Source organism: Aquarana catesbeiana, linkage group LG13 (genome assembly GCF_042186555.1).
Source record: "Aquarana catesbeiana isolate 2022-GZ linkage group LG13, ASM4218655v1, whole genome shotgun sequence".
Taxonomy (NCBI): domain Eukaryota; kingdom Metazoa; phylum Chordata; class Amphibia; order Anura; family Ranidae; genus Aquarana; species Aquarana catesbeiana.
Genome location: NC_133336.1, coordinates 19836393 through 19861791, shown reverse-complemented (window position 1 = coordinate 19861791; position 25399 = coordinate 19836393). Strand labels below are relative to the sequence as shown.

The window sequence follows — 25399 nt, the reverse complement described above, 5'->3', positions numbered from 1 at the left end:
TCCAGGGGACTTTCAAGAGTCTTCTCCAACACCATAGTTCAAAAGCATCAAGTCTTCGGTGTTCAGCCTTCCTTATGGTCCAACTTTCACAGCCATAAGTTACTACTGGGAATACCACAGCTTTGACTATACGGCAACTTTGTCAGTAGGGTGAGGTCTCTGCTTTTTACAATGTTGTGTAGGTTTGCCATTACACTATGGCTACAGGATGGTAATCGTAAACTGAGATTTCCTATGATCATCAGCTCCATCTAGTGACCATAATGAGGTAATTTCCTGACTCACAATATGAGAAACTAAAATTAAAAAGAAAATAGTCTAACATTCAATTTAACAACATAACAAATATACATGCAATTTCACAGGATGAATAGTAGACATGTGCAATTAGTTTAGTTCCGAATTTGTTTAATGAATTTTGACAAATTCGTTAATTCCGAAATTTCCGAATTTTTCAATTTCCGAATTTCCGGAAAATTCGAAATTCAGAAAATTTCGGAAGTTCGGAAACTCTAAAATTTGGAAATCCAAAAATAAGAATGAAAGTCCAAAAAAAAAAAAAAATCGAAAACCTGAAAATATGAAATAATAACTATTAAATTATAGGTATTGGAATTTCCTTTCATATTTGGCTGTTAGTGAACATAACGAGTACGAATTTATCCGAAGTTATGAATTATCTGAAATAACGAATGCCGCATCTAGAAGAATGAAACGTAACAATCTAATAATAATAAATAACAATAATAATACCTTTTTATTAATATTATTTATTATTAATTTGTTCCATTTGTTTAGATGCGGCATTCGTTATTTCGGATAACTTGTAACTTCAGATAAATTCGTATTCGTTACACTCACTAACAGCCAAATTTGAAAGGAAATTCCAATACGTATAATTTAATAGTTATTATTAGTTAGTTATTACTTTGAATTTTAAAGATGTTCTTTCTTTTTTTCAGATTTTAGAATTTCCGGATTTCTGAAAATTCAGAATTTGAAAATTTGGGAATTTGAATTAAAAAAAAAAAAAGCAAAAAAACGAATAAAAGGAAAACGAACAATTTTTTTTTTGTCAGTGCACATGTCTAATGAATAGCTCTGCAATGTTTTTTTTTTTTTTTTTTTTTATATATAAATATACCTGAAAATGTTAGGACTATACAGACCTTGCAACAAATGTTCTCAGCTAATAAATCCCTGAGCTGTAAGGCCAGGATTGCAAGTGTGACAAATGCCTCACCCTACATGTGGCTCCACAAGTATAGCGAAAATAATTACCCCCTTGGCAAAGTTTCCTGTTAGTTTACAGTAATAAAAGCGCCACCTAGTGGATGGTTTGTGAAAACTACTTAGAATTTCATAAAAGGAAAAAAATTAATAGAATATATAGCAGGTAGATATATCTTTATAGGGAGATATTTTGACTCCGCTTAAGAGAAGTTCCCCTTTAAGTTCATTTTACGCTACCAGATTTTGTTATATTAAAGGGTCAGTCCACCCAAAGTGACATTTGGTTATAGGTGGCTCCTGGTGGACTGAGCTAGCTTCTTTTATCTCAGATACTCCACCGGTGAGATTCCCCCTGCCATAATTCCCGACTGTTTCTGTCCTCCTGGGAGTTGGATGTTCCCACCAACACTTGTGAGCCAAAGCTCTTCAACCCGGGAACTCAGCACAAGGATGGTGGGAACCCCTCATAATGGGCACAGCAAGTGTACAGACCTGGGAACTCAGCACAGGGATGGTGGGAACCCTCATAATGGGCACAGTGGGTGTACAGACCCGGGAATTCAGCACAGGGATGGTGGGAACCCTCATAATGGGTACAGTGGGTGTACAGACCCCGGAACTCAGCACAGGAATGGTGGGAACCCCTCATAATGGGTACAGTGGGTGTACAGACCCCGGAACTCAGCACAGGAATGGTGGGAACCCCTCATAATGGGCACAGCAGACATACTGACCCAGGAACTCAGCACAAGGATGGTGGGAAACCCTCATAATGGGCACAGAAGGTGTACAGACCCGGGAACTCAGCACAAGGATGGTGGGAAACCCTCATAATGGGCACAGCAGGTGTACAGACCCGGGAACTCAGCACAGGGAAGGTGGGAACGATCGGTAGGTTTAAATCTCCACCATCCACCAAATGCTGGGTGGAGGGACCCTCTAAACCTGACTGATGTCGGGCTGTTGTACCTCGCAGTGGGTGTCCAGCTTGGTGAGAGAGATGTCCATAGTCTGGTGCTGCTCCTTTAATTCATCAAAGCGAGCCTGCCAGCGGTTCAGCTCCATCTGGGCATTGTTGAACGAGCTCTTCATCTCCTTGGTGTGTTTGTGTAGAGTGTTGTACTCCCCTTGTAATTCCCCGTGGAGGAACTTCAACCTGCAACATAAACAGCGATCACTGGATCAGGACACCATCGAGGACTGAGGAAGACAAAATCACAGCTGGAAGAAATGACTCCTGTCCATCTTTGTTCCTTTTTTTTTACGTAAATCCCTTTAGGTAGGCACAAACTGGTCATGTCCACCGGCCACAAATCAAAGTGTGTTTGGCCACCACTCACAGTACATTCCACAATCTGAGTGTACCATCTCCTTTAGATCTATCATCAACTATATAATCCAGGAACCTGCCTGATTGGATACTAGTTGAATGGATCATTTAGGCTCGTCCTTGCGTTACATAATTTTGGTAAATTGGATGGTGGCCGTACACACTTTCATTTTATTATCGGTTTCATGTAGGATTTGATCAAAACAATCAAATTCGCAAATAATCCAATAGCTAGAACTTGCCCTCTAATGGATTTAGATCATATTGAGTCAATCGGCCAGGGCAGAAAATGATTGATCGTTTTGCAATAAATTTGCAACACGGGGATACTTTATTAATGCATATGATCATATTTTGACTGATTAGACTAGGAGATTGGTGGAGACAACCACTGACTTTAAATCAAATCGATAACTTATGATGGTATCTTCAACCTCTGGGTGCCAGCACCTCCCAGCCCTTTAAGAGGTTTAGGATGCCTGGAGGGGGGTGGGGGGGGGGGGGGTGTAGGGGCGGGGTTTATGATCATGTGATTGTTGTGACTAGCCTTAACTTTCCATTAGCCACGGGCAACTATGTCGGGAGCCTGCAGGGCTGAATTTACACCAATTCACGCAAATATGTGGCCACTCGGCGCCAAGGCCCACCTGCCGAGAGGCCACATATTTTCATGTGGCCAGCACCAAGGGGTTAAAGTGATTGTAATAGTTTTTTTTTAAATAACAAACATATCATACTTACCTCCACTGTGCAGCTCATTTTGCACAGAGTGGCCCCGAACCTCCTCTTCTGGGGTCCCCCGGCGGCTCTCACGGCTCCTCCCCACATGAGATAACCCTGGGAGCGCGCCCGCAAGTTAATCCCCTGGGAGAACGCTTCTCCCAGGGGATTACCTTGAGGGCGCGCTCCCGAGTCCAGCATTCGGCGTCCATAGCCGCGGAATGTATGACTCGGCCCCGCCCCCGGGTCATTGGATTTTAATAAACAGCAGCGGGAGCCAATGGCTCCGCTGCTATCAATCCATCCAATCAAGAGCTGAGAACCCCAGGCAGAGAGACAGCGCCTCCCCGCCGGGTCAAGTTTGAGGGTTCAGGTAAGTAAAACGAGGGAAGCTGGGCCAGCCACTGCCAGGTGTTTTTTCACCTTAATGCATAGGATGCATTAAGGTGAAAAAACACGGTTTACAACCCCTTTAACCAATCAATCAAAATGAATTTCCCCCTGTGTCATGCTGATCAAACGGGTTGTCCACTATAGACTTAATATTCCTATCAGAAGAGATTGATTGCAAAAAAAAAAAATGACCAAGATATCCAAGCGTGTACGGCTACCCTAAAGGAAATTGCAGGTTAACTTACAATCAGAAAGTAGCGTATGGCAAGCTTAAGGGGATTTCCCCTTACTTCCTGTTACATCTTCAGGACAGGAAGTGAAGGGAAACCTTACCCTACTCTATCCATCATTCTTAGTTTCTTCACGTTTGCCTGAACCAGATCAGCAGTGGACGTGGCTCACCTGTCCAGCTCGTGCTGAAGTCGCTCGTTTTCGCTGGCTGCGATCGCATTTTTTCTCTTCTCTTCTTGCAGAGTCTCCCGCTCTTGGTTTAATGTCTTGTCTCGCTCTTCCAGCTCAGCTTTGTATTTCAACAGATTGTTGTAGCTGTGGGAGAGAAAAGGAAATGATTACTGAATGAAGTAGGCGTATTTTGCACCTCCTAATCATTTATATGGAAGAACCAGTATCTAAAAATGATACAGTGACCTACCCATACCCAGCTTTACTTCCCCGTCCTCAGGCTACCCACCTCTCCTCCAGGCTGCGGTGAGTCTGCTCCAGTCCTTTGTGCTGTGTCTTCAGAGCGCTATGCTGGCTGATGAGCCCCTCGTATTCTGCAGACTGGCGTTCATAGAGGGACACCAAGTGCTCGTGGTCCCGCAGCAGCGAATCATGACTGGCCTTCACCTCTTCCCTCCGACGCAGTGCCTTCTCGCTCTCGCCCTCTAGAGCCGACAGCTGGCTCTGCAGCTTGGCCAGCTCAGACTTTAGCGACGCGTTCTGGGAGGCAGACGCTGAGCTCTCCACCTGGAAAAAGCCAAAATGGAATGAAGGATTCACTTTAGGCATTTCATCTCCTTTTTGTTGTTTTTTTTTTTTTTTTTCTCTTTACAGATCTGGATAAATTGGGCAATAGTCAAAACCGGTGTTTTTTTTTTTTTTTGCAGTACGTGTTTCATTGAGGATTGGAACATCAGAAGAGCTGGGGATCTGCTGAACAAGGGTACCAATGAGCTGGGGATCTGCTGAACAAGGGTACGAATGAGCTGGGGATCTGCCGAACAAGGGCACCAATGAGCTGGGGATCTGCCGAACAAGGGCACCAATGAGCTGGGGATCTGCCGAACAAGGGCACCAATGAGCTGGGGATCTGCCGAACAAGGGCACCAATGAGCTGGGGATCTGCCGAACAAGGGCACCAATGAGCTGGGGATCTGCCGAACAAGGGCACCAATGAGCTGGGGATCTGCCGAACAAGGGCACCAATGAGCTGGGGATCTGCCGAACAAGGGCACCAATGAGCTGGGGATCTGCCGAACAAGGGCACCAATGAGCTGGGGATCTGCCGAACAAGGGCACCAATGAGCTGGGGATCTGCTGAACAAGGGTACTAATGAGCTGGGGATCTGCTGAACAAGGGCACCAATGAGCTGGGGATCTGCTGAACAAGGGTACTAATGAGCTGGGGATCTGCTGAATGAGGGTACTAATCAGCTGGGGATCTGCTGAACAAGGGTACTAATAGATATAAATACAAAAGTAGTGCAGCGCTCCAAAAAAAAAAAAAAAAAAAAAAAAAAAAAAAAAAAAAAATTATATATATATATATATATATATTTTTTTTTTTATTTATTTATTACACACACAGATGAGCTCAAAAGTTTGCATACCCTGGTAGAAAATGTGAAATTTTGGCATTAACATTGTAAATATGACTGATCATGCCAAAAACTGTCTTTTATTTAAGTGATCACATGAAGCCATTTATTATCACAGTTTTTTGGATCCTTTTTAAATCATAATAACAGAAGTCACCCAAATGGCACTGATAAAAAGTTTACATACCCTGGAATGTTTGGCCTTGGTACAGACACAGAAGGTGGCACACGCAGGTTAAAATGGCAATTAAAGGTTAATTTCTCACATTTGTGGCTTTTTAAATCTTGATTAGTATCTGTGTATAGATAGTCAATGAGTTTGTTGGCTCTCACATGGCTGCACCAAGCAGGCTAGACACTACTGAGCCATTGGGAGCAGAAAAGAACAAACACACTTTTCCCGGTTCTGTTCTGACAGGAGTGACAGATCATGTGTTCCTATTGGCTAGGAACCACGATCCGTCACTTCCTCTAGTCAGTCCCCTCCCCCTTCAGGGAACACAGTTAACCCCTTGATCGCCCCCTAGTGTCAACCCCTTCACTGCCAGTGACATTTTTACAGTAATCGGGGCATTTTTATAGCACTGATCGCTGTATTAATGCCAATGGTCCCAAAAATGTGTCAAAATTGTCCGATGTGTCCTCTATAATGTCGCAGTCATGATAAAAATCGCAGATCTCCGCCTAGTAAAAAAACAAAACAAAAAAAACCCCAAAAATGCTATAAATCTATCCTCTATTTTGTAGACGCTATAACTTTTTGCGCAAACCAATCAATATATGCTTATTGCGATTTTTTTAACCAAAAATATGTAGAAGAATACGTATCAGTCTAAACTGAGAAAAAAATTGCTTTTTTTAAAAAAAAAAAAAAATGAGGATATTTATTATAGCAAAAAGTACAAAATATTGTTTTTTTTTTTTTTTTTTTCAAATTGTCGCTCTTTTTTTATTTATAAGCCAAAAACTAAAAACGAAGAGGTGATCAAATACCACCAAAAGAAAGCTCTATTTGTGGGGAAAAAAAGGACGTCAATTTTGTTTGGGTGCAACGTCGCACGACCGCGCAATTGTCAGTTAAAGCGACGCAGTGCCGAATCGCAAAAAGTGCTCTGGTCAGGAAGGGGGTAAAATCTTCCAGGGCGGAAGTGGTTAAAACAAAACAACACAGTGGGAATTTGCCAAGCTTCAAAAAAAGCATCACAGAAGCATCAAAAAATGCACGTTGGAGCGGCAGGCGCTTTCATGCATGTTAAAAATCAAAGTAAGTGTAAATGAGCCCTGCGATATTAATTTTTGCAGATGGGTGCCGTGTGAGACAGCAACCAAACATGCGCAGTCATACAACAGTCTTTAGGACCATTTCCCAAATTTGTGTTTAGGATACAGAAGACTCGATTATCTCACTTATAAAGCAGAAGCTCAGAGCCGACCAATCAGAATTACTCTGACCTTCAGCCGCCGTACTAAAACGCCACTTTGGCTCACCTGCAGGTTTGCGGTCTGTGTCTGCAGCGCCGTGTTGTGCTCCTGTAGGAAGGCGACTTGCTTCTGTAGTGTCCCCATCTGATTGTTCAGCGACAGGTTCTGGGCCTCCAGGTGCCGCAGCTGCTCCTTCATCAGGTTCCTCTCCGCTTGTAACCCTGCGTTCTGACCGCACACACACACACACAAGCAGAGGATCAGCAAACCATACCCTGCCATACAGTGTCACCCCAAAACACACAACATAAAACTGATACAATTTAAAGAAGACATCTCACTTCAGTATGTATTGTGTTCTGATCCCCAGGGGACAGAAGATATGTAAGTATTTTGTCCCATCTCCCTAACTGTGAACCTCTATGGCCATCCAACAACGCGGATAGCAAGGAGATGGCTGCTTTAACAGACAGAACTTTTCTTTATTTCCAAGCCCTTCCTAAGACAAGTTTCTCATGAGGAAAGCAGGGGGGGGGGGGGCTTGTCAGCTGAAAGGTCCCAGGCAAACAGGCAAGGTCTTGTATACGGAGAAATGTGCCATCTCTCGAAGCAGCTGTCTCCTTGCTAGCTGCGTTGTTGGCCAGCTATGGAGGAAGGAGGCTATAGTATTTTAAGATTATTATAGTAGTCTATATGAATTTAAAACCCATCTGAAGCAGAGCCCAGCCGCTGGGAGTTCCTGACGGCCATAGGCGTGCGCACAGGGTGTGCCGGGTGTGCCTGGGCACACCCTAAACATCCTGCATGGTGCCCATTCCCCCTACTTCCTGTCTCCCCTCTGCAGTGCTGCCAGCTTCCCTCCTCTCATTTCAGGAGTGGGGAAGGGGCTGGTAAATATTTTATTAACCAGCTCCTTCCTTTGCCGAGTGAACACAGTGAGTGATCTGTAGTGATCGCTCCTGTCTTCATTCTTAACTGAAGCATAGTAAACTAAATGTAAAAATCATAAAAAAAAAAAAAAAAAAAAATTGCAAAAAATAATAAAAATAAAAAAAACTACTGACACTCTCCACTGACACCAATCTATGCTCTACTGACACCACTGCTCTGCTGATATAAACACACATGTTTGTGTTCTGGGGTGCACACCTCAATGTAATAGGCTGCGCACACCAATGCTGAGGACATTATAATGGATGCTTTTACTAAGGAAGCCGTTTCCAGGGTCTTGTTTCAGGCACGTAAAATTATCCTCCTCCACTGGAAAAGCATTTCCCCTCCATCCCTTAAGGAATGGCTAGACCACATGGGTACTACTTTAAGATAAGAATGGGTTATTTAGCTGCACCATAGATGCCCCGCTAAATTTTAGAGGGCTTGGGGTGGGTGTTGGCTTGATGAACCAGGATTGGCTCCAGTAGACCTGATTATTGAGAATATATTGGGGTAGAATGCCTTTGATTACTTAATGTTGGTTACTACTATCCGACTTTGGATTGTGCCATAGTAGTGCTCTATTGGTACTGTCATTTCTATTTTCAGCCACTAGGTGGGGTTGTATGTCCTCTTCAGTGAGCTGACGTCTGTACGCAGTTCTATGAAATTGAAAGCTGTATTTGACCATTTGTTTTTCTACATTACAACTTTACATTCTTTTGTGAGTGTTTATGGTACATGTATGCTTAAAATGTGTTCAAATAAAACTTTCTTCTGATTAAAAATAGAAGTAGATCAAATGAAGGTCAGAAGGAAGTCAACTGCAGGTCAAATGCACCCATCAATGATTTTGAATGATTCTAGAAGAGTCCAAAGCTAGGGATGCACCGAATGGGTTTTTTGGTGCCGAAACCGATACCGAAAATAAATCTTCCTTGATCCCAAAAACCGAAACCGTACCTGAAAGTGACTGTTTTTAAAAATATTTTTATACAGGAGATGGTCAGAGACTGGGGACATGGTACAGGAGATGGTCAGAGACTGAGGACATGGTACAGGAGATGGTCAGAGACTGAGGACATGGTACAGGAGATGGTCAGAGACTGAGGACATGGTACAGGAGATGGTCAGAGACTGAGGACATGGTACAGGAGATGGTCAGAGACTGCAGACATGATACAGGAGATCAATGCAGCCTCACCAGTGCCCGTCAGGTGCAGCCAGCCAGTGTCCCCCATTGCAGCCAGTGTCCCCATTACAGCCAGCCTGTGCAGGGGAAGAGAGAGGAGAGCCGCCGCCGCCTTGTTGATTAAAGTGCCGGGAACATCACAGCTTTCATTCCAATAGCTGTGTGTTCCCCGCAGCACGCCGTCACATACAGCCCCTCCCCCTTGTCTGGGGAACTTTGATAGACAGCCAGGATTGGACGGGTGATCTGTCCATCAAAGTTCCCCGGACAAGAGGGAGGGGCTGTATGTGACGGCGAGCTGCAGGGAACACACAGCTATTGAAATGAAAGCTGTGATGTTCCCGGCGCTCTAATCAACCAGGCGGCGGCAGCAGCTCTCCTCTCTTCTATACTATAGGAAGCCCACGTGATACGCGGCACCCTGCCCAGGTCCCGTCCCATTTTCGGCTCCATTATTGCCCGTTTTTCTCTTTCGGCAAATTGCCGAAAAAGGCCATTTTCGGCCGATATGTTTCAGCGGTCGAAATTTCGGTGCATCCCTATCCTAAGCTGATGCTGAATTGATGCCATTGACACAAGCCCAAAGCCCATTGGACTGCCTTAGCTATGCAACAATACCCCTCCATGAAGATCTGTGAGGCTGGCCATACATTATACAATGTATATATAATTTATATATTTTATATTTACTCTGTAAGGCATTTTTTTTAAAACGTGACCAGTAGCAGAGGACTAGAAGCTCTTCCTGCTTTTGTTCCTCTGCAGACAGGCTGGGAAAGATCTTGGCCATGTGACAGCTGGATATCGATTGGCAAAAAGGTACTTAGATGGGTTTTTAAAAAAAATTTAAATAAAATAAAATTAAATTAAAATAAGTGCCATCATCCACATACAGAAACAGAAGGAACAATGTAAATTAACCGCTTGCTGACCACCGCACATGGATGTACATTGGCAGATTGGCACAGGCAGGCAAATGGGAGTACCTGTACCTCTCTTTAAATTTGCCGCCTATCGGGCCCGCACGCCCGCTGCACGAGCATGCCCGCGGGTCCCAGGAACTCTATGTTCGCCGGCGGCCTGCGATTGCGGTGTGGAGATGCCTTTGTAAATAAGGCATTTCCCTCTTCTGCCTTGTGACATGACAGAGATGACTGCTCCCTGTCATCGGGAGCAGTGATCGCTCTCATGTCCGTGGTAGCTCATCCCCCCTACAGTTAGGACACACTTAACCCCTTGATCGCCCCCCAGTGTTTAACTCCTTCCCTGCCAGTGTCATTTACACAGTAATCAATGCATTTTTATAGGACCGATCGCTGTAAAAATTAGAATGGTCCCAAAACAGTGTCAAAAGTGTCTGATGCGTCCGCCATAATGTTGCAGTCACAATAAAAATCGCAGATCTCCGCCATTACTAGTAAAAAAAAAAAAAAAAAGAATAATAAAAATGCCATAAAACTATCCCCCATTTTGTAGATGCTATAACTTTTGCGCAAACCAATCAATATACGCTACCAAAAATATGTAGAAGAATACATATCGACCGAAACTAAGACATTTTTTTTCCTATATATTTTTGGGGGATATTTATTATAGCAAACTGTAAAAAAAAAATATTGCTTTTTTTTTCAAAATTGACGCTCTTTTTTTTTTTATAGCGCAAAAAATAAAAACCGCAGAGGTGATCAAATACCACCAAAAGAAAGCTCTATTTGTGGGAAAAAAAGGACGTCAATTTTGTTTGGGTACAGCGTCGCACGACTGTGCAACTGTCAGCTAAAGCAACCCAGTTACGAATCGCAAATAATGCTCTGATCAGGAAGGGGGTAGTATTTTTCATTTTAAATCGAATGAAAAACACAGGAAGTAGGCTGAATGAATGTACATGCATTTTCCCTGGGCAAAAAGGCTTTGCAAAATTTTTTTTACTTATAAATACCCTTCTATAATATTCACTTTCTGGATTTCTTTTCTGGCCATTATTACGATCATTGTTATGTCATTAGTAATTTTATTATTACTAAAAAAAAATTTTTTTTTTTTTAGCAGGAATTTCTAAAGACCTGACAGTTATTTCAAGGGTTCCTACTTGTTAAAAGGGTTGAGAAAGGCGGATTGTAGATCATTTATCAGCGTTTCGTGAATGAATGCAGAAATAGCTCTGATGGGTAGAGAGCAGAGGCGGTGCACCACACCCAAGTAATTCTTGGTAACAGAACTTACATCTCTCTCCAGCTCGATCGCTCGGTCCTTCAGCTTAAACAGCTCCCTCGTGGTCTCCCGCTGCCCTTTCTCCATGCTGTCCATCCTGCGGATGTCACGCTCCTGCTTCCCCTGAGGCTCCTGCGGGCTCTTCGCAGCATTCTGGCTGTGCAGGATGACTTCTTGTTTCATCTGAAGGATGAGGACACAACAGTAGGTTAGGACTACATTATAAAAAACAACATCAACCCCTTCTTGAGTAGTTGTTCCTATTGGAATCAGAAAATGTATTGTCATTTTACAATAATAATCATAAAATGGTTGGACAATTTGCCCTCTATACCTCTTCTAGAAGAAACTCAACATTTTGGAAGTTCTCTCAGTCAAATAGAGGGGAGGAATCTTCCCGTTGGGACACATACAAGGCCTGACAGAGGGTCTAACCTTTCACCACTCCATCCATGCCCATGAAAAAAAAAAAAAAGTTGCCTTCAGATATGACTAATAAGGGGATCTGTGTACTCATTCATGAATATTAAATGTTCTCCCAGTAAGTAAACTGAAGTCCCATAGTTAGTCTAGTTGAAAAAAAGGATACAAGGCCATCTAGTTCAACCAACAAAAAAGGGAAGAAAAAAAAAAAAAAAAAAAAAGGAATGGGCGGCTTCATATCTTGGTTTTACATGATCTATTATTTAAAGTAAATGCAGATGGGATGCATCCACATTTAAATTGTCTTCGATATTGTGGTTTTACCATTGGTCTACTATTGGACACATCGTTGTTTGTGCACTTTGGTTGTGATATCCTGGATCTGCCTTTTCCTGATTTAAAGAAAATATTTGAAATTTTATATAAAAAATATAATATATATCTATAGATATAGATCTATATATATCTATAGATATATATATCTATATATATATATATATATATATATATATATATATATATATATATATATATATATATATATATATATATATATATATATATGTATATGTATGTATGTATGATTTATTATCATTTATTATCAATCAACTGTGTTTACTCTTTTTAAATCATAATCACAACAGAAACTACCCAAATGACCCTGATCAAAAGTTTACATACCCTGGTGATTTTGGCCGGATAACATGCACACAAGTTGACACAAAGGGATTTGAATGGCTATTAAAAAGGTAACCATCCTCACCTGTGATCTATTTGCTTGTAATTAGTGTGTGTGTATAAAAGGTTAATGAGTTTCTGCACTCCTGACAGACCCTTGCATCTTTCATCCAGTGCTGCACTGACGTTTCTGGATTCTGAGTCAAAGCAAAAGAATTGTCAAAAGGATCTGCGGGAAAAGGTAGTTGAACTGTATAAAACAGGAAAGGGATATAAAAAAGACATCCAATCAGCAGTGTTCAAACTCTAATCAAGAAGTGGAAAATGAAGGGTTCTGTTGAAACCCAACTATGGTCAGGTAGACCAACTAAAATTTCAGCCACAACTGCCAGGAAAATTGTTCGGGATGCAAAGAAAAACCCACAAATAACTTTGGGTGAAATACAGAACTCTATGAAAACATGTGGTGTGGCTATTTCAAGATGCACATTAAGGAGGTACTTGAAGAAAGATGGATGGCTGCATGGTTGAGACGCCAGAAGAAAGCCATTACTACGCAAATGCCACAAAGTATCCCGCTTACAATACGCCAAACAGCACAGAGACAAGCCTCAAACCTTCTGGCACAAAGTCATTTGGAGTGATGAGAACAAAATTGAGCTTTTTGGCCACAACCATAAACACTACATTTGGAGAGGACTCAACAAGGCCTATGATGAAAGGTCCACCATTCCTACTGTGAAACATGGAGGTGGATCGCTGTTGTTTTGGGGATGTGTGAGCTACAAAGGAACAGGAAAATTGGTCAAAATTGATGGCAAGATGAATGCAGTATGTTATCAAAAAACTGGAGGAACATTTGTGTTCATCAGCCAGTTAGCTGCACATGGGACGTACTTGGACATTCCAACATGACAATCATCCAAAACACAAGGCCAAGTCCACCTGTGATTGGCTACAGCAGAATAAAGTGAAGGTTCTGGAGGGGCCATCTCAGTCTCCTGACCTCAACATCATTGAGCCACTCTGGGGAGATCTCAAACGTGCCGTTCATGCAAGACAGCCCAAGAATTTACAGGAACTGGAGGCTTTGTGCCAAGAGGAATGGGCAGCTTTACCATCTGAGAAGATAAAGAGCCTCATCCACAAAATACCACAATAGACTTCAAGCTGTCATTGATGTTAAAGGGGGCAATACACGGAATAAGAACTGGGGTATGTAAACTTTTGATCAGGGTCATTTGGGTAGTTTCTGTTGTGATTATGATTTAAAAGAAGAGTAAACACAGTTGATTGATAATAAATGGCTTCAGTCAAACACTAACCATGAGTGAAAGAAAAGTTTCTGTGTTATCATTTATATTCTCTGAAAAATGGCCAAGAAATCATAAATTCTGCCAGGGTATGTAAACTTATAAGCTGTAGATATCCAATCCATCCTATAAAAAAAAAAAAAAAAAAATCATACAATCCTATACCCACAGTTGATCCAGAGGAAGGCAAAGAACGCCGCCAGCAAAGCATGATGCCATTTGTTCCGGCACGGGTAAAAAAATTTCATCCTGATCCCCCAAGAGGCAATCAGATATTTCCCGGATCAACGTTACCTCTAAGACCTCTTTCACACCGAGGGCGTTTTGCAGGCGCTATAGCGTTAAAAATAGCGCCTGAAATCCGCCCTCAAACAGCTGCAGCATTGTCTCCAGTGTGAAAGCCCTCAGGCCCTCCTGCGCTGGCAGGACGGGAAAAAAAAGTCGTGCCAGCAGCTTCTTTGGAGCGGTGAAGGAGCGGTGTGTTTACCACTCCTACACCGATGCTCCCCATTGAAATCAATGGAGCAGCGCTGGGATACCGCCGGCAAAACGCCGCTATTCCGGCGCATTGCGGCCAAAATGCGCCGCTAATCCCACGGTAAAACGCAGCTAAAACGCCGTTTTACCGCGACCCGGTGTAAAAAGGGCTCTTAATGTCAGTATCCAGTGATATTCTGTACATTTAGGAAAGAATCCAGGGCTTTTTTTAAAGCAATCTACTGAGCTGGCCAGAACCAACAGTTTATCAGGTTCAAGCTGGCAAAACCGGGAGCGGCGATCGCCGACTGGTTGTTGGGTTTTGGCACTTGGCACGCTGCTTTTTGCCTTGCCCGTGGTGGTGACGTACAGGTCCCCTCATCTATTGTCCAGCCTTTAGGATTTTCTCACCCTGGCATTGTCTGGTATGCTGTGTGATGTGGGTACAACATGGAGTTCTCACGCTTTTTCTCAGGCTGTTTATAATTCTGGAGGGAAGCGGTGAGCCCATTGCCGTGTCTGTATATTGGTATCCATTCTGCTCCCCGCTAATTATATTTCCTGTGCATTGTACACGGGCGCTGGGGTCTTAGACGCTTACATATGACCCGGTACATTAACCCCTCCCTGGCCTTCCTCACCGTGTCACATTTTGAGCGTCTCATTGAGAGTGAATGTGAATTGAGCGTCTCAAAATGCCTTGCCATAAAGAAGCAAAAGCTTCTGTAAAGTGTACCTGTCTGTCAGGTGCAGACCGGCAACAATATATGGTAACATTTTGGTTGTTAGTGGTCTGAGTGTTGTCCCCTGCACTGTCCTCTTAGGGCCCCATTCACACCATGTGGGGTTGCCTGCGTTTTTCCAGCATCGTTTTCTATGTGGCATGTTTACACTACGACGCTGAGTTTTTATGCGTTCCAGAAATGTGCGTTAAATTGCATTTGTATGCGTGTTATATGTAGTTTTATGCACATTTTTTTAAAGGGTAAGTTCACCTTTTGAAAAAAAAAAAAATAAATTAGGTAAAAAAAAAAAAAAGTGCATTTATTAATATTATTTTTTTCTCTAAAGAGCCTGCAGAGCATTGCACCTGCGATCAGCCTCTTGCAATCCCCTGTACAACAAAGCTCAACTGGGAGAGGGGGCGAGGTAGCATAAGCAGCCAAAGAGTTGTGCTACCGAGCCTTGAACTAAGGAACACGCTGATAGGAGGAGAGTGGAGCTCGTCGGTCTGCTGCTTCTACTTTCCTTGTCCAGTCACAGGCTGGGGGAGGGACAAGATCCGTAAGCGGCTCTTCAGTAATTTTTTTCAACTTTCCATCTATTAAATCTTCTGCCCTTGTTGTTGTTTTAACTTTGGATAGCAAAACATTTTTTTTCTGCCAGAAAATCCCTTATACAGCCCACTTCCTGTTCTTGTCTGGTCATTAGCCTAGCCTTATGACATCATCCACAGCTCTCTCTCCAACTCTCCTTGAGTCATAGGAGGGCCAATCAGAGCTGCAGAGCTGGAGGGGGCTGGATGAGGGTGGAGATAACAGGACACTGCAGAGATCCATCCAGAGAGGAGAAATGTGCAGGTGTTCCGTCAGATTTCGTAACGGAAGTGACGTTCCGTCACGGCCATCTTGGTACACCCCGCACTCGGCCACACTAAGCCTGCAGTCTGAAGGGGCCAAGCGAACATCTTTTTACACCCACGGAAATCTTGCATTTCACACTTATTTTTACCACTAAACTGAGCTTATATAGTGAAATACAGTATTTAGAAGTCCGTGACACTGTTTTGATGTTGAATTTTAAAAGGAGCGGTGCAAAAAGATGTCCGCTTGGCGACTTCAGACTGCAGGCTTACTGCGGGGTGTACCAAGATGGCCGTGACGAAACGTCATTTCCGTTAACAAGTTTTGACGCCTAATCCGACGGCACACAGGCAAGCAGAGATAGATGTAAGGCTCAGTTCACATCTCCGCGTATGGGGGGGGTTACAATCGTGGTAAAAACACGCAAATAGAATCGTGGGACGCCCGTCGCCCACAAGAAGCTCCTGTAATTCTTATGGACGACGGGCGTCCCGCGATTCTGTTTGCGCATTTTTACTGCGATTGTCGCCCCCCCATAACGTCAAATCGCGGGAAAAAATCGTGCCGCATTTGGGGTGCTATTAAAATCAATGGGCAACGCACGAGCGTCCCGCAATTTTACGCTATTGCGAATTGTGGGCAGTATCGCGGCGATTCCGCCCTACATTCGGAATGCAGGAGATGTGAACGGAACCTAAGTGTGTCTGTATATTATATATATATACACACATATATATATATATATATATATATATATATATATATATATATATATATATATATATATATATATATATATATATATACACATACACATATATACATATATACATATATATATATATATATATATATATATATATATATATATCTATATATCTATCTATAAATAATGTGTGTGTGCGCCTCTGTGTGTCTGTGTAAATCCAGGAAGTAAAAGTGAACAGGCAGCAGCTTCAGCTGCCCACAGTTAAAATGGCTGCAGCCAGACTCCGTGGAGGGAGATTGTGAGCAGACTGCAGTTCCTCTTCCAACTGCATGAAGATCCAGTCTGAACTGTGCAATTCTTAGGACTGGATGGACAGAAATGCTAATTCTTTGGCAGATAAAACCACATATATGTAGTTATCACATCTACAAAATATATTTATGGCGTTTTACATTTTTTTTTTTTTTTTACTAGTAATTGCGGTGATCTGCGATTTTTAGCAGGACATTTTTTTTTTGGGACCATTTATACAGCGATCAGAGCTAAAAATAGCCACTGATTACTGTATAAATGTCACTGGCAGGGAAGGGGTTAACACTAGGGGGCGATCAAAGGGTTAAATGTGTTCCCTGGGAGGCATTTCTAACTGTGAGGGGAGGGGACTGACTGGGAGTAGAGAGATCGCTTTTCCTGATCACTCTGTACTCCCCAGACAGAACGGGGATCTGTTTGTTTACATTGACAGATCCCCGTTCTGCCGGTCTCTGGAGCGATCGTGGGTGGCCAGCAGGCTCAGAGTCCGGCGGACTTACTGGTTGGCTCCCCCGCTGGCGAATGGGTGCGCGCCCACAGATCACCGTGTACGCGCCCGACGTACAATGACAGCCATTCGTGCAGGGAAGTACAACTGCGGCGGCTGGTCCGTAACTAGCTAAAGACAGCCATAGATGGCACAATTTTCTTTCCTGCAACCACGGGTTGCAGGAGAAAAAAAAAAAAATCGCTCGATACCCCCCAATAATTAAAAGTCTGCGTTAATAGCTCCTGCTGAGCTATTATGTTCTCCTGGCGGGGTGGGGGTGGGACAGTGATTATGGCTGGCAGCTGTATCCGCTGGCAATAATCGCATGAAAAATCCAACAGGCTGGTTTTTCCCAAGTTGATTGATCGATCAACTCGTGTACATTCAGCCTGCCCATACATGGTTCGAATCTCATCCAAATCCCGGCTGAACTGGCTGAGATTCAAAATGTCTACAGCCGGCTTAAGGGTTATTGTCTTACAGATGATGGATTATCAAATAAAATGAAGAGGGGAATCGGGACCAGATGGCACATAATAAGATATTCTAGTGCTTCCGGCCATGCAAGGTGTCAGATCACGCAGAAGAAATCCTTGGAAACAACTCAAGATTAGCTTTGCACTGATGGATATTTCTATTCTTCTGTACAAAATCCTTGATACAAACCCACCCCCAATGTGCACATCGTACCGAATTCAGCTCATTCTGCAGTTGCTGGTTACAGCTCCGGACTTCCTCCACTTGACTCTCAAGAGCCAGGATTTTGCTTTCCTTAACAGCCAAAGTCGTCTTTAGTGTTGATTCAATTTTGCTCTCCAGGATCTTGTACTTCCTGCAAAACAAAAAACACATTAATGAGCGGCTCCTCGATGCACGTCCAGACATTGTGATGTAGAACTTGGTATGCAAAAAAGGAAAGAAACCATTCAAGGGTATTCCCTTTATCGCAGGGATAGATAGGGTAAAAATGGGGGAGGGGTATGCCTATATATCAAGAATAATGTAGAAGTAAGAGAATGTAAGAGATGGCATCACTAGGGGGGCTAGGGAGGAGGTGGAATCCTTATGGGTAGAGCTCCAAAGGGATGAAGCTAAGGGGGAAAATAATACTGGAAGTATGCTATAGGCCCCCTAACCTGAGGGAGGAGTGGGAGACGGATCTCCTATCACAATTTGGATTAGCAGCAAGGATGGGAAGTGTTATCATAATGGGGGTTTTTAATTATCCAGACTGGGTGGAAGGAACCACGCATTCATTTAAGGCTCGCCAGTTCCTAAATGTCTTGCAGGACAATTTCATGGTTCAGATGGTAGACGCACCAACTAGAAACAAAGCGTTACTAGACCTACTGATTACCAACGATACAGACCTGATCACAGATGTGGCAATTTAGGAAACAGCGATCACAGGTCAATTAGCTTTAGCTATAAATCACACAAATAGGAAAAATAAGGGGAATACAAAGATGCTGAATTTCAAGAGAACTTCCCTAAACTACGAACCTTGCTAGAAGATATAAATTGGGATAAAATCTTAGGAACAAAGAACACGGAGGAGAGATGGGTTTGCTTTAAAAGCATATTAACCACTTGACATCCGCGCTATGGCTGAACGATGGCCACAGCGCGGACCTGAATTCCCGGTAAGGCCGTCATATGACGGCCTCCCCTGTGCACGTGCCCTACAGATCACAGATGGCCGAGATCACTGAGTCACTGAGACTCGGCTGACCACCGATCCGAGTAAGGGGCCTGTCCCGGCCCCTTACCATGTGATCAGCTGTCAGCCAATGACAGCTGATCACATGATGTAAACAAAAGATCGGTAATCGTTTTTTTTGTTCTACTCACGCTGATAGCGGGAGTAGAAAAAAAAGCCGATCGCCGGCTCAGATGCGAGGGACAAAGGTCCCGAGGTAGAAGAGGCACATCTGCCTCATCTGTGCTTCCTAACAGTGCCACCTAACAGTGCCCACAAGTGCCACCTAACAGTGCCCACAAGTGCCACCTATCAATGCCCACCAGTAGTGAGCGATCAGTGCCACCTAGCAGTGCTGCCTATCAGTGTAACTGATCAGTGCCCATTATTGCCACCCATCAGTGCTCCCCATCAGTGCCCATCACTGCCGCCTATCAGCGTACATCAATGAAGGAGAAAAATTACCTGTTTTAAATTTTTTTTATAACAAAATATAAACTTTTTTTATTTTTTTTTATTCAGTCTTTTTACATTTTTTTAACAAAACATAAAAACCGCAGAGGTGATCAAATACCACCAAAAGAAAGCTCTATTTGTGGGGAAAAAAATGATAAAAATTTCATTTGGGTACAGTGTTGTCTGACTGCGCAATTGTCATTCAAAGTGCGTCAGCGCTGAAAGCTGAAAATTGGTCTGGATAGGAGGGGGGTTTAAGTGCCCAGTAAGCAAGTGGTTAAATAAGTTTACAGTGGTGGAAACTGAATTAGCAGTAGGTGTTAGATGCCCCCTTACTTCTCAGCATTGCTGTTCTCATCTTGCAGCATCAGCTCTTTATTTAACCCGATCTTCTCCAGCTCCAGGCTCAGCTTGTCCAGCTCGCTAGACATTTGTTGGGTCTTCAGCTTTTCCAATACCAGATCCTGCAAGAAAAAAAGTCTGAATAAACAGCAGACACAAAGATAAAAAGAACAGAAGCGACTAGGGAGGTCATTTGCAACTACCTGAAACTTCTTACTATAATAAAGAGTAAAGCTGGGTATACACTGGTAGAATTTTAATTGAAAACTTGTAAGAAAATTCTTAGGAAAATGCATACAAAAATTCTCAGAACGTTTATTTGAAACTAGTTCAAGTCTCCTTTGCCTTTACTATTCCGTTTTAGAATGGAGACTTAGGGGATTTACCAAATGAAAACCACATACACTGTTAGAAAAAAATTCCATCCTGTTCCTTCAATTTTTCATTTCACTGGGGTTAAAAAGTTGATTTGAGGCCACGAATGATTAGAAAAAAAATGAACGAATGTTCTTTAGTTTTTACAATGAAAAATGTTGAACCAAATTCTTCTAGTTTATACCCAACTACTTCTGTTTCAAATACATTTAGTTTCTAAGCCCAGCTCTAGAAAATGTGAGAGCTGGGCTTTAAAGTGGAACTTCACTCCATCAACATTATTTGTAATTCTTATGCTGCTGGCATGAGTAAATAGATAGGAAAGTATATCATATTTACTTTTTTTAAACTTTTTTTTTTACATTTCTTCACTTACTTCCTGGTTTCTTGCCTAGGCAAATGAGGTCCTACCTCCCAGGAGTCTTCAGGAGGGAAGTTTTAGTTTGCTGAGCTATGCGTAACCCTTCTGCCTATATGCCTGAGCTAAGGGCAGATGGATTCTAAGAAGCAAATGCTACATGACATCTGCCCTTACCCACGATGATCACATCCAGAAATGCTAGGGAAGTGTTTTTTTCAAAGTGATTTCTCAGCAAAAATAAAGCATGGGAGACATAGATGGATGGGGGAGTTTGCTTTGAACAATAAAAATGAATTAACCACTTGCCGACCACCTGCCATCATTATGCTGCGGCAGGTCAGATCTTTCCCACTAATCGCCGTAGCTGTACTTCGGCTCCTTTAAGAGCCGCAGCATGGCGCAGGGACCTGATGTGCGTGGCCGGCGGCCGCGATGTCCTCCGGCCACCCGCTATCACGGGAAAAAGAGAGCCAGAACGGGGATCTGTCAATGTAAACAGAAAGATCCCCGTTCTGACAGGGGCTCAGGAACAGTGATCTCTCTCTTCTCCTCCAGTCAGTCCCACCCCCCCCCAGTTAGAAACACCTCCCAGGGAACTAATTTAACCCCTTGATCGCTCCCTAGTGTTAACCCCTTCCATGCCAGTAACATTTACACAGTAATCAATGCATTTTTATAGCACTGATTGCTGTATAAATGTCAATGGTCCCAAAGAAGTGTCAAAAGTGTCCGATCTGTCCGGCGCAACGTTGCAGTCCCACTAAAAGTCGTAGATTGCCGCCATTACTAGTAAAAAAAAAAAGCCATAAAAAATTCCATAAAACTATTCCCTATTTTGTAGACGCTATAACTTTTGCACAAACCAATCAATATATGCTTATGTGATTTTTACCAAAAATATGTAGAAGAATACATATTGGCCTAAACTGATTAAAGAAATTTGGTTTCTTTTTTACTTTTTTTTATTTATTTATTATAGCAAAAAGTATTGTTTTTTCAAAATTGTCGCTCTATTTTTGTTTATAGCGCAAAAAAGAAAAACCGCAGAGGTGATCAAATACCACCAAAAGAAAGCTCTATTTGTTGGGAAAAAAGGATGTCAATTTTGTTTGGTTACAGCGCCGCACGACCGCGCAATTGTCAGTTAAAGCGGCACAGTGCCGTATGGCCTGCTCATTAAGGGGGGAAATCTTCCGGTCTGTAAGTGGTTAAATAGGGTTTGTGGTGCTCAGACACAGTGTTGTTCCACTTTAAAGCTGACAAATGTTTGAAGCAAACTGTTGTAAAGCTTGTGGTCAGCTTAACACAAGCAGCCGAAAGGTTCCCGTATGTACAATTTCTCTTCTCTCACCTCCTGTCCTAATTACCGTAGAACCCCTGTAATCAGTAGCAAGTCATATGAAAGTGCTTTTAATCTCCAAGTAGGTATTCTAACTATCCCCTGCAATCCACAATGCAAGGTGTGACCTACAGAGAGGTTCTTACCATAGGTGTGCGCAGCCCATTACATTGGGGTGTGCACCCCAAAGCTCAAACACACAGGCCCTTTCTCTGCAGCCTCAGCTGCACTGGACAGGGAGTGAATGGGAAGTGCTCTGTGCTGAGTGGCTTCCTGTTCATTCACAAACTGGAGCATGTCCTTCTCCAGAATCGGGCAGTAGGGGGAATCGGCACCACACGTAGCGATTAGGGTGTGCCCAGGCACACCCCTGGTTCTTACATTGCATTGTAGTGGGTACCAGATTTCCAACCTTGAGCTGAAGATTTACTTCCAGGTTAAACCCTTCCAGGTTCAAGGAATTCTAGACTCTCAGGAGGAGAGCTAAACAAAAGAAGATCTGTGCCTACAAAAATAAGACACTTGCTGTCCTGTTATTGGCATGTTTATCCTAGTTTGAACAGGTTTTTTGACAGATTTGCCTGAAAATTGCAGTGAACATGTTCAGCATTCATGTCACCGGTCATTGGTCCAAGCTTTTTATTCAGTGTTCTGCCTACCTCTCTCAGCGTTGCTAGTGTTCTTTTATCCACGGTCAGCTGCTGCAGCAGATCTTTGTTCTCCTTCTCGAGCTCTCGAGTTCTAGAAGAGGATTCTCGCAGCTTGGAAACCTCCTTCTCTAGTGTTCGGTTTTCTTTCTCCAAGTCGGCCAGCTTCACAGTGTTGTCGTCCAAGATGGCATCTTTAAGCTCCACCTGCTGCCACAGTCTTTTAGATTCCTTGTCTAACATCTTCTTGTCCTTCTCCAGTTGGGTTAAGTCCTGGTCCATCACTTTCTTCTCTTGTTCCAGCCTCTCTAGTCTCTTGTTGGAAATCCTAAATTCCTCCAAAGTCTTCTGAAGCTCCTTGTTTTCCTTCTCAGTGTCCTGAAGCTCGGATTCCAGCTCCTGGAGCTTCTTGTTTCCAGCCTCCAGTATCTGCTGAAGCCTCCAGTTCTCTTCACTCAGGCCTTGGTAGCTGACTTCCAGGCGTTCGGACTTCTTTCCCAAGGCCTTCAGCACTTCGACGTTCTTTTGCAGCTCTTCTTTCTCTTTATGAAGATCAGCATTTTCTCTCTCAATCTGCGTTATTTTTGTACAGGAGAACCTCATGGCTTCAACTGCTCTCCTCAGTTCCAGGTTCTCCTCATCCAACTGCTTGTTCTCACTATCCAACACCTCCAAACGAATTGAAACATTCTGCAAAGTGTCCAGAGATTTCTTTAGGATTCTATTTTCTCCCTCTAACTTGCTGTTTTCTTTCTCGAGAGCTTCCACCTTCTCTTCCACGATCCTCACAGAGGACACTTTCTTGGTTAACACTTCATTCTGCTTCTCCAGCCGATGGATTTCCTTGCCCATCTCTTCTACCCTCTCCACCTTCTCCTTCACCTGATCATAGACCTTCTGTAGCTGCTTCCTTTCATGTTCCACTTCGTTCAGCTTACTGCTGGTGTCTGTGATCGTTTCATGCAGCATTTTATTTTCCATTTCCACATCTTTCACTCTGGAATCGGTGTGGTCTTGCGCTCTCTGTCGAAGAGCTGCCATCGCCTGGGAGAGGTGCTTGTTTTCTTGTTCCAGCTCTTTAATCTATAAAACAAAGCACATAATATTTACAAAAACATTTTTGGACTTTTAAAAAGGGAAAAAAGTATTTTTTTTTTTAAATTTCAGATAGAACAGGGCTCTACTAACCACGGCCCGCTACAAGATTTACTCTGGCCCCCTACAAGATTTACTCTGGCCCCCAGCCAGGGTCAGTGGTATATTATCAGACTCCATGCACAGACTTCAGGATTCAGATCAGTTGGTCTCCACTTCTGATGGGGCCCTATTGTAAGGTGGGGGCTCTTATATGTATAGGGGGCTGTGAAGAGGGGGAGGTTTCTGATGTGAACGGAGACTCTGATGTAAAAAGGGGGGAGGGACTTGTGATGTAAGGGGGGAGGGACTTGTGATGTAAGGGGGAGGGACTTGTGATGTAAGGGGGGAGGGACTTGTGATGCAAGGGGGGAGGGACTTGTGATGCAAGGGGGGGAGGGACTTGTGATGCAAGGGGGGAGGGACTTGTGATGCAAGGGGGGGAGGGACTTGTAATGCAAGGGGGGGAGGGACTTGTGATGCAAGGGGGGGAGGGACTTGTGATGCAAGGGGGGGGAATGAACTTGTGATGTAAAGGGGGGGAAAGAACTTGTGATGTAAAGGGGGGGAGAACTTGTGATGTAAAGGGGGGGAAGAACTTGTGATGTAAAGGGGGGGAGAAGAACTTGTGATGTAAAGGGGGGGGAAGAACTTGTGATGTAAAGGGGGGGGGAAGAACTTGTGATGTAAAGGGGGGGAAGAACTTGTGATGTAAAGGGGGGGGGAACTTGTGATGTAAAAGGGGGGGAGAACTTGTGATGTAAAAGGGGGGAAGAACTTGTGATGTAAAAGGGGGGAAGAATTTGTGATGTAAAGGGGGGGGGAAGAACTTGTGATGTAAAGGGGGGGGGGAAGAACTTGTGATGTAAAGGGGGGGGGGAAGAACTTGTGATGTAAAGGGGGGGAAAGAACTTGTGATGTAAAGGGGGGGAAAGAACTTGTGATGTAAAGGGGGGGGGGGGAAGAACTTGTGATGTAAAGGGGGGGGGGGAAGAACTTGTGATGTAAAGGGGGGGGAAAGAACTTGTGATGTAAGGGGGGGGAAAGAACTTGTGATGTAAGGGGGGGGAAAGAACTTGTGATGTAAGGGGGGGGAAAGAACTTGTGATGTAAGGGGGGGGAAAGAACTTGTGATGTAAGGGGGGGAAGAACTTGTGATGTAAAGGGGGGAGAAAGAACTTGTGATGTAAAGGGGGGGGGAGAAAGAACTTGTGATGTAAAGGGGGGGAGAAAGAACTTGTGATGTAAAGGGGGGGAGAAAGAACTTGTGATGTAAAGGGGGGGAGAAAGAACTTGTGATGTAAGGGGGGGGAGAAAGAACTTGTGATGTAAGGGGGGGGAAGAACTTGTGATGTAAAGGGGGGAAGAACTTGTGATGTAAAGGGGGGAGAAAGAACTTGTGATGTAAAGGGGGGGGGGGGGGGGGAGAAAGAACTTGTGATGTAAAGGGGGGGGGGAGAAAGAACTTGTGATGTAAAGGGGGGGAGAAAGAACTTGTGATGTAAAGGGGGGGGGGGGGAGAACTTGTGATATAAACTTATTCCTCATAGAACTTGTATTCATGCAGATACGATGTATTTATTCCTTTTTGAAACTTTTTTTTTGGACCATGAATATTTGTAAAGTATATGATGTGGCCCTTGTATGTAAAAGTTTGAAGACCCCTGGAATAGAGTATGGAAGGGATATAACCCCTGTCAGGTTTTTCTTATGATCTGTGTCCCAATGGAAACATTTCCCTTCACCTCCTGTCTCATAGCCAAAAAAAAAAAACAAAAAACAGGAAGAAATTCCTTCAAAGTGAAGG

General features: G+C 43.4%; 1 protein-coding gene across 1 annotated transcript in view; it reads right to left on the bottom strand.

The window, feature by feature from the left end:
* The window catches only part of CCDC88C (coiled-coil domain containing 88C), a gene marked incomplete in the record, with an annotated part of 152870 nt that overhangs the window by 28423 nt on the left and 99048 nt on the right, over nucleotides 1-25399 (bottom strand). The window contains 8 exon segments of the mRNA XM_073610749.1: nucleotides 2203-2389; nucleotides 4079-4222; nucleotides 4368-4645; nucleotides 6985-7146; nucleotides 11267-11437; nucleotides 17930-18071; nucleotides 19731-19858; nucleotides 22471-23541. Of these exon segments, the coding sequence (XP_073466850.1) occupies nucleotides 2203-2389; nucleotides 4079-4222; nucleotides 4368-4645; nucleotides 6985-7146; nucleotides 11267-11437; nucleotides 17930-18071; nucleotides 19731-19858; nucleotides 22471-23541 (2283 nt within the window).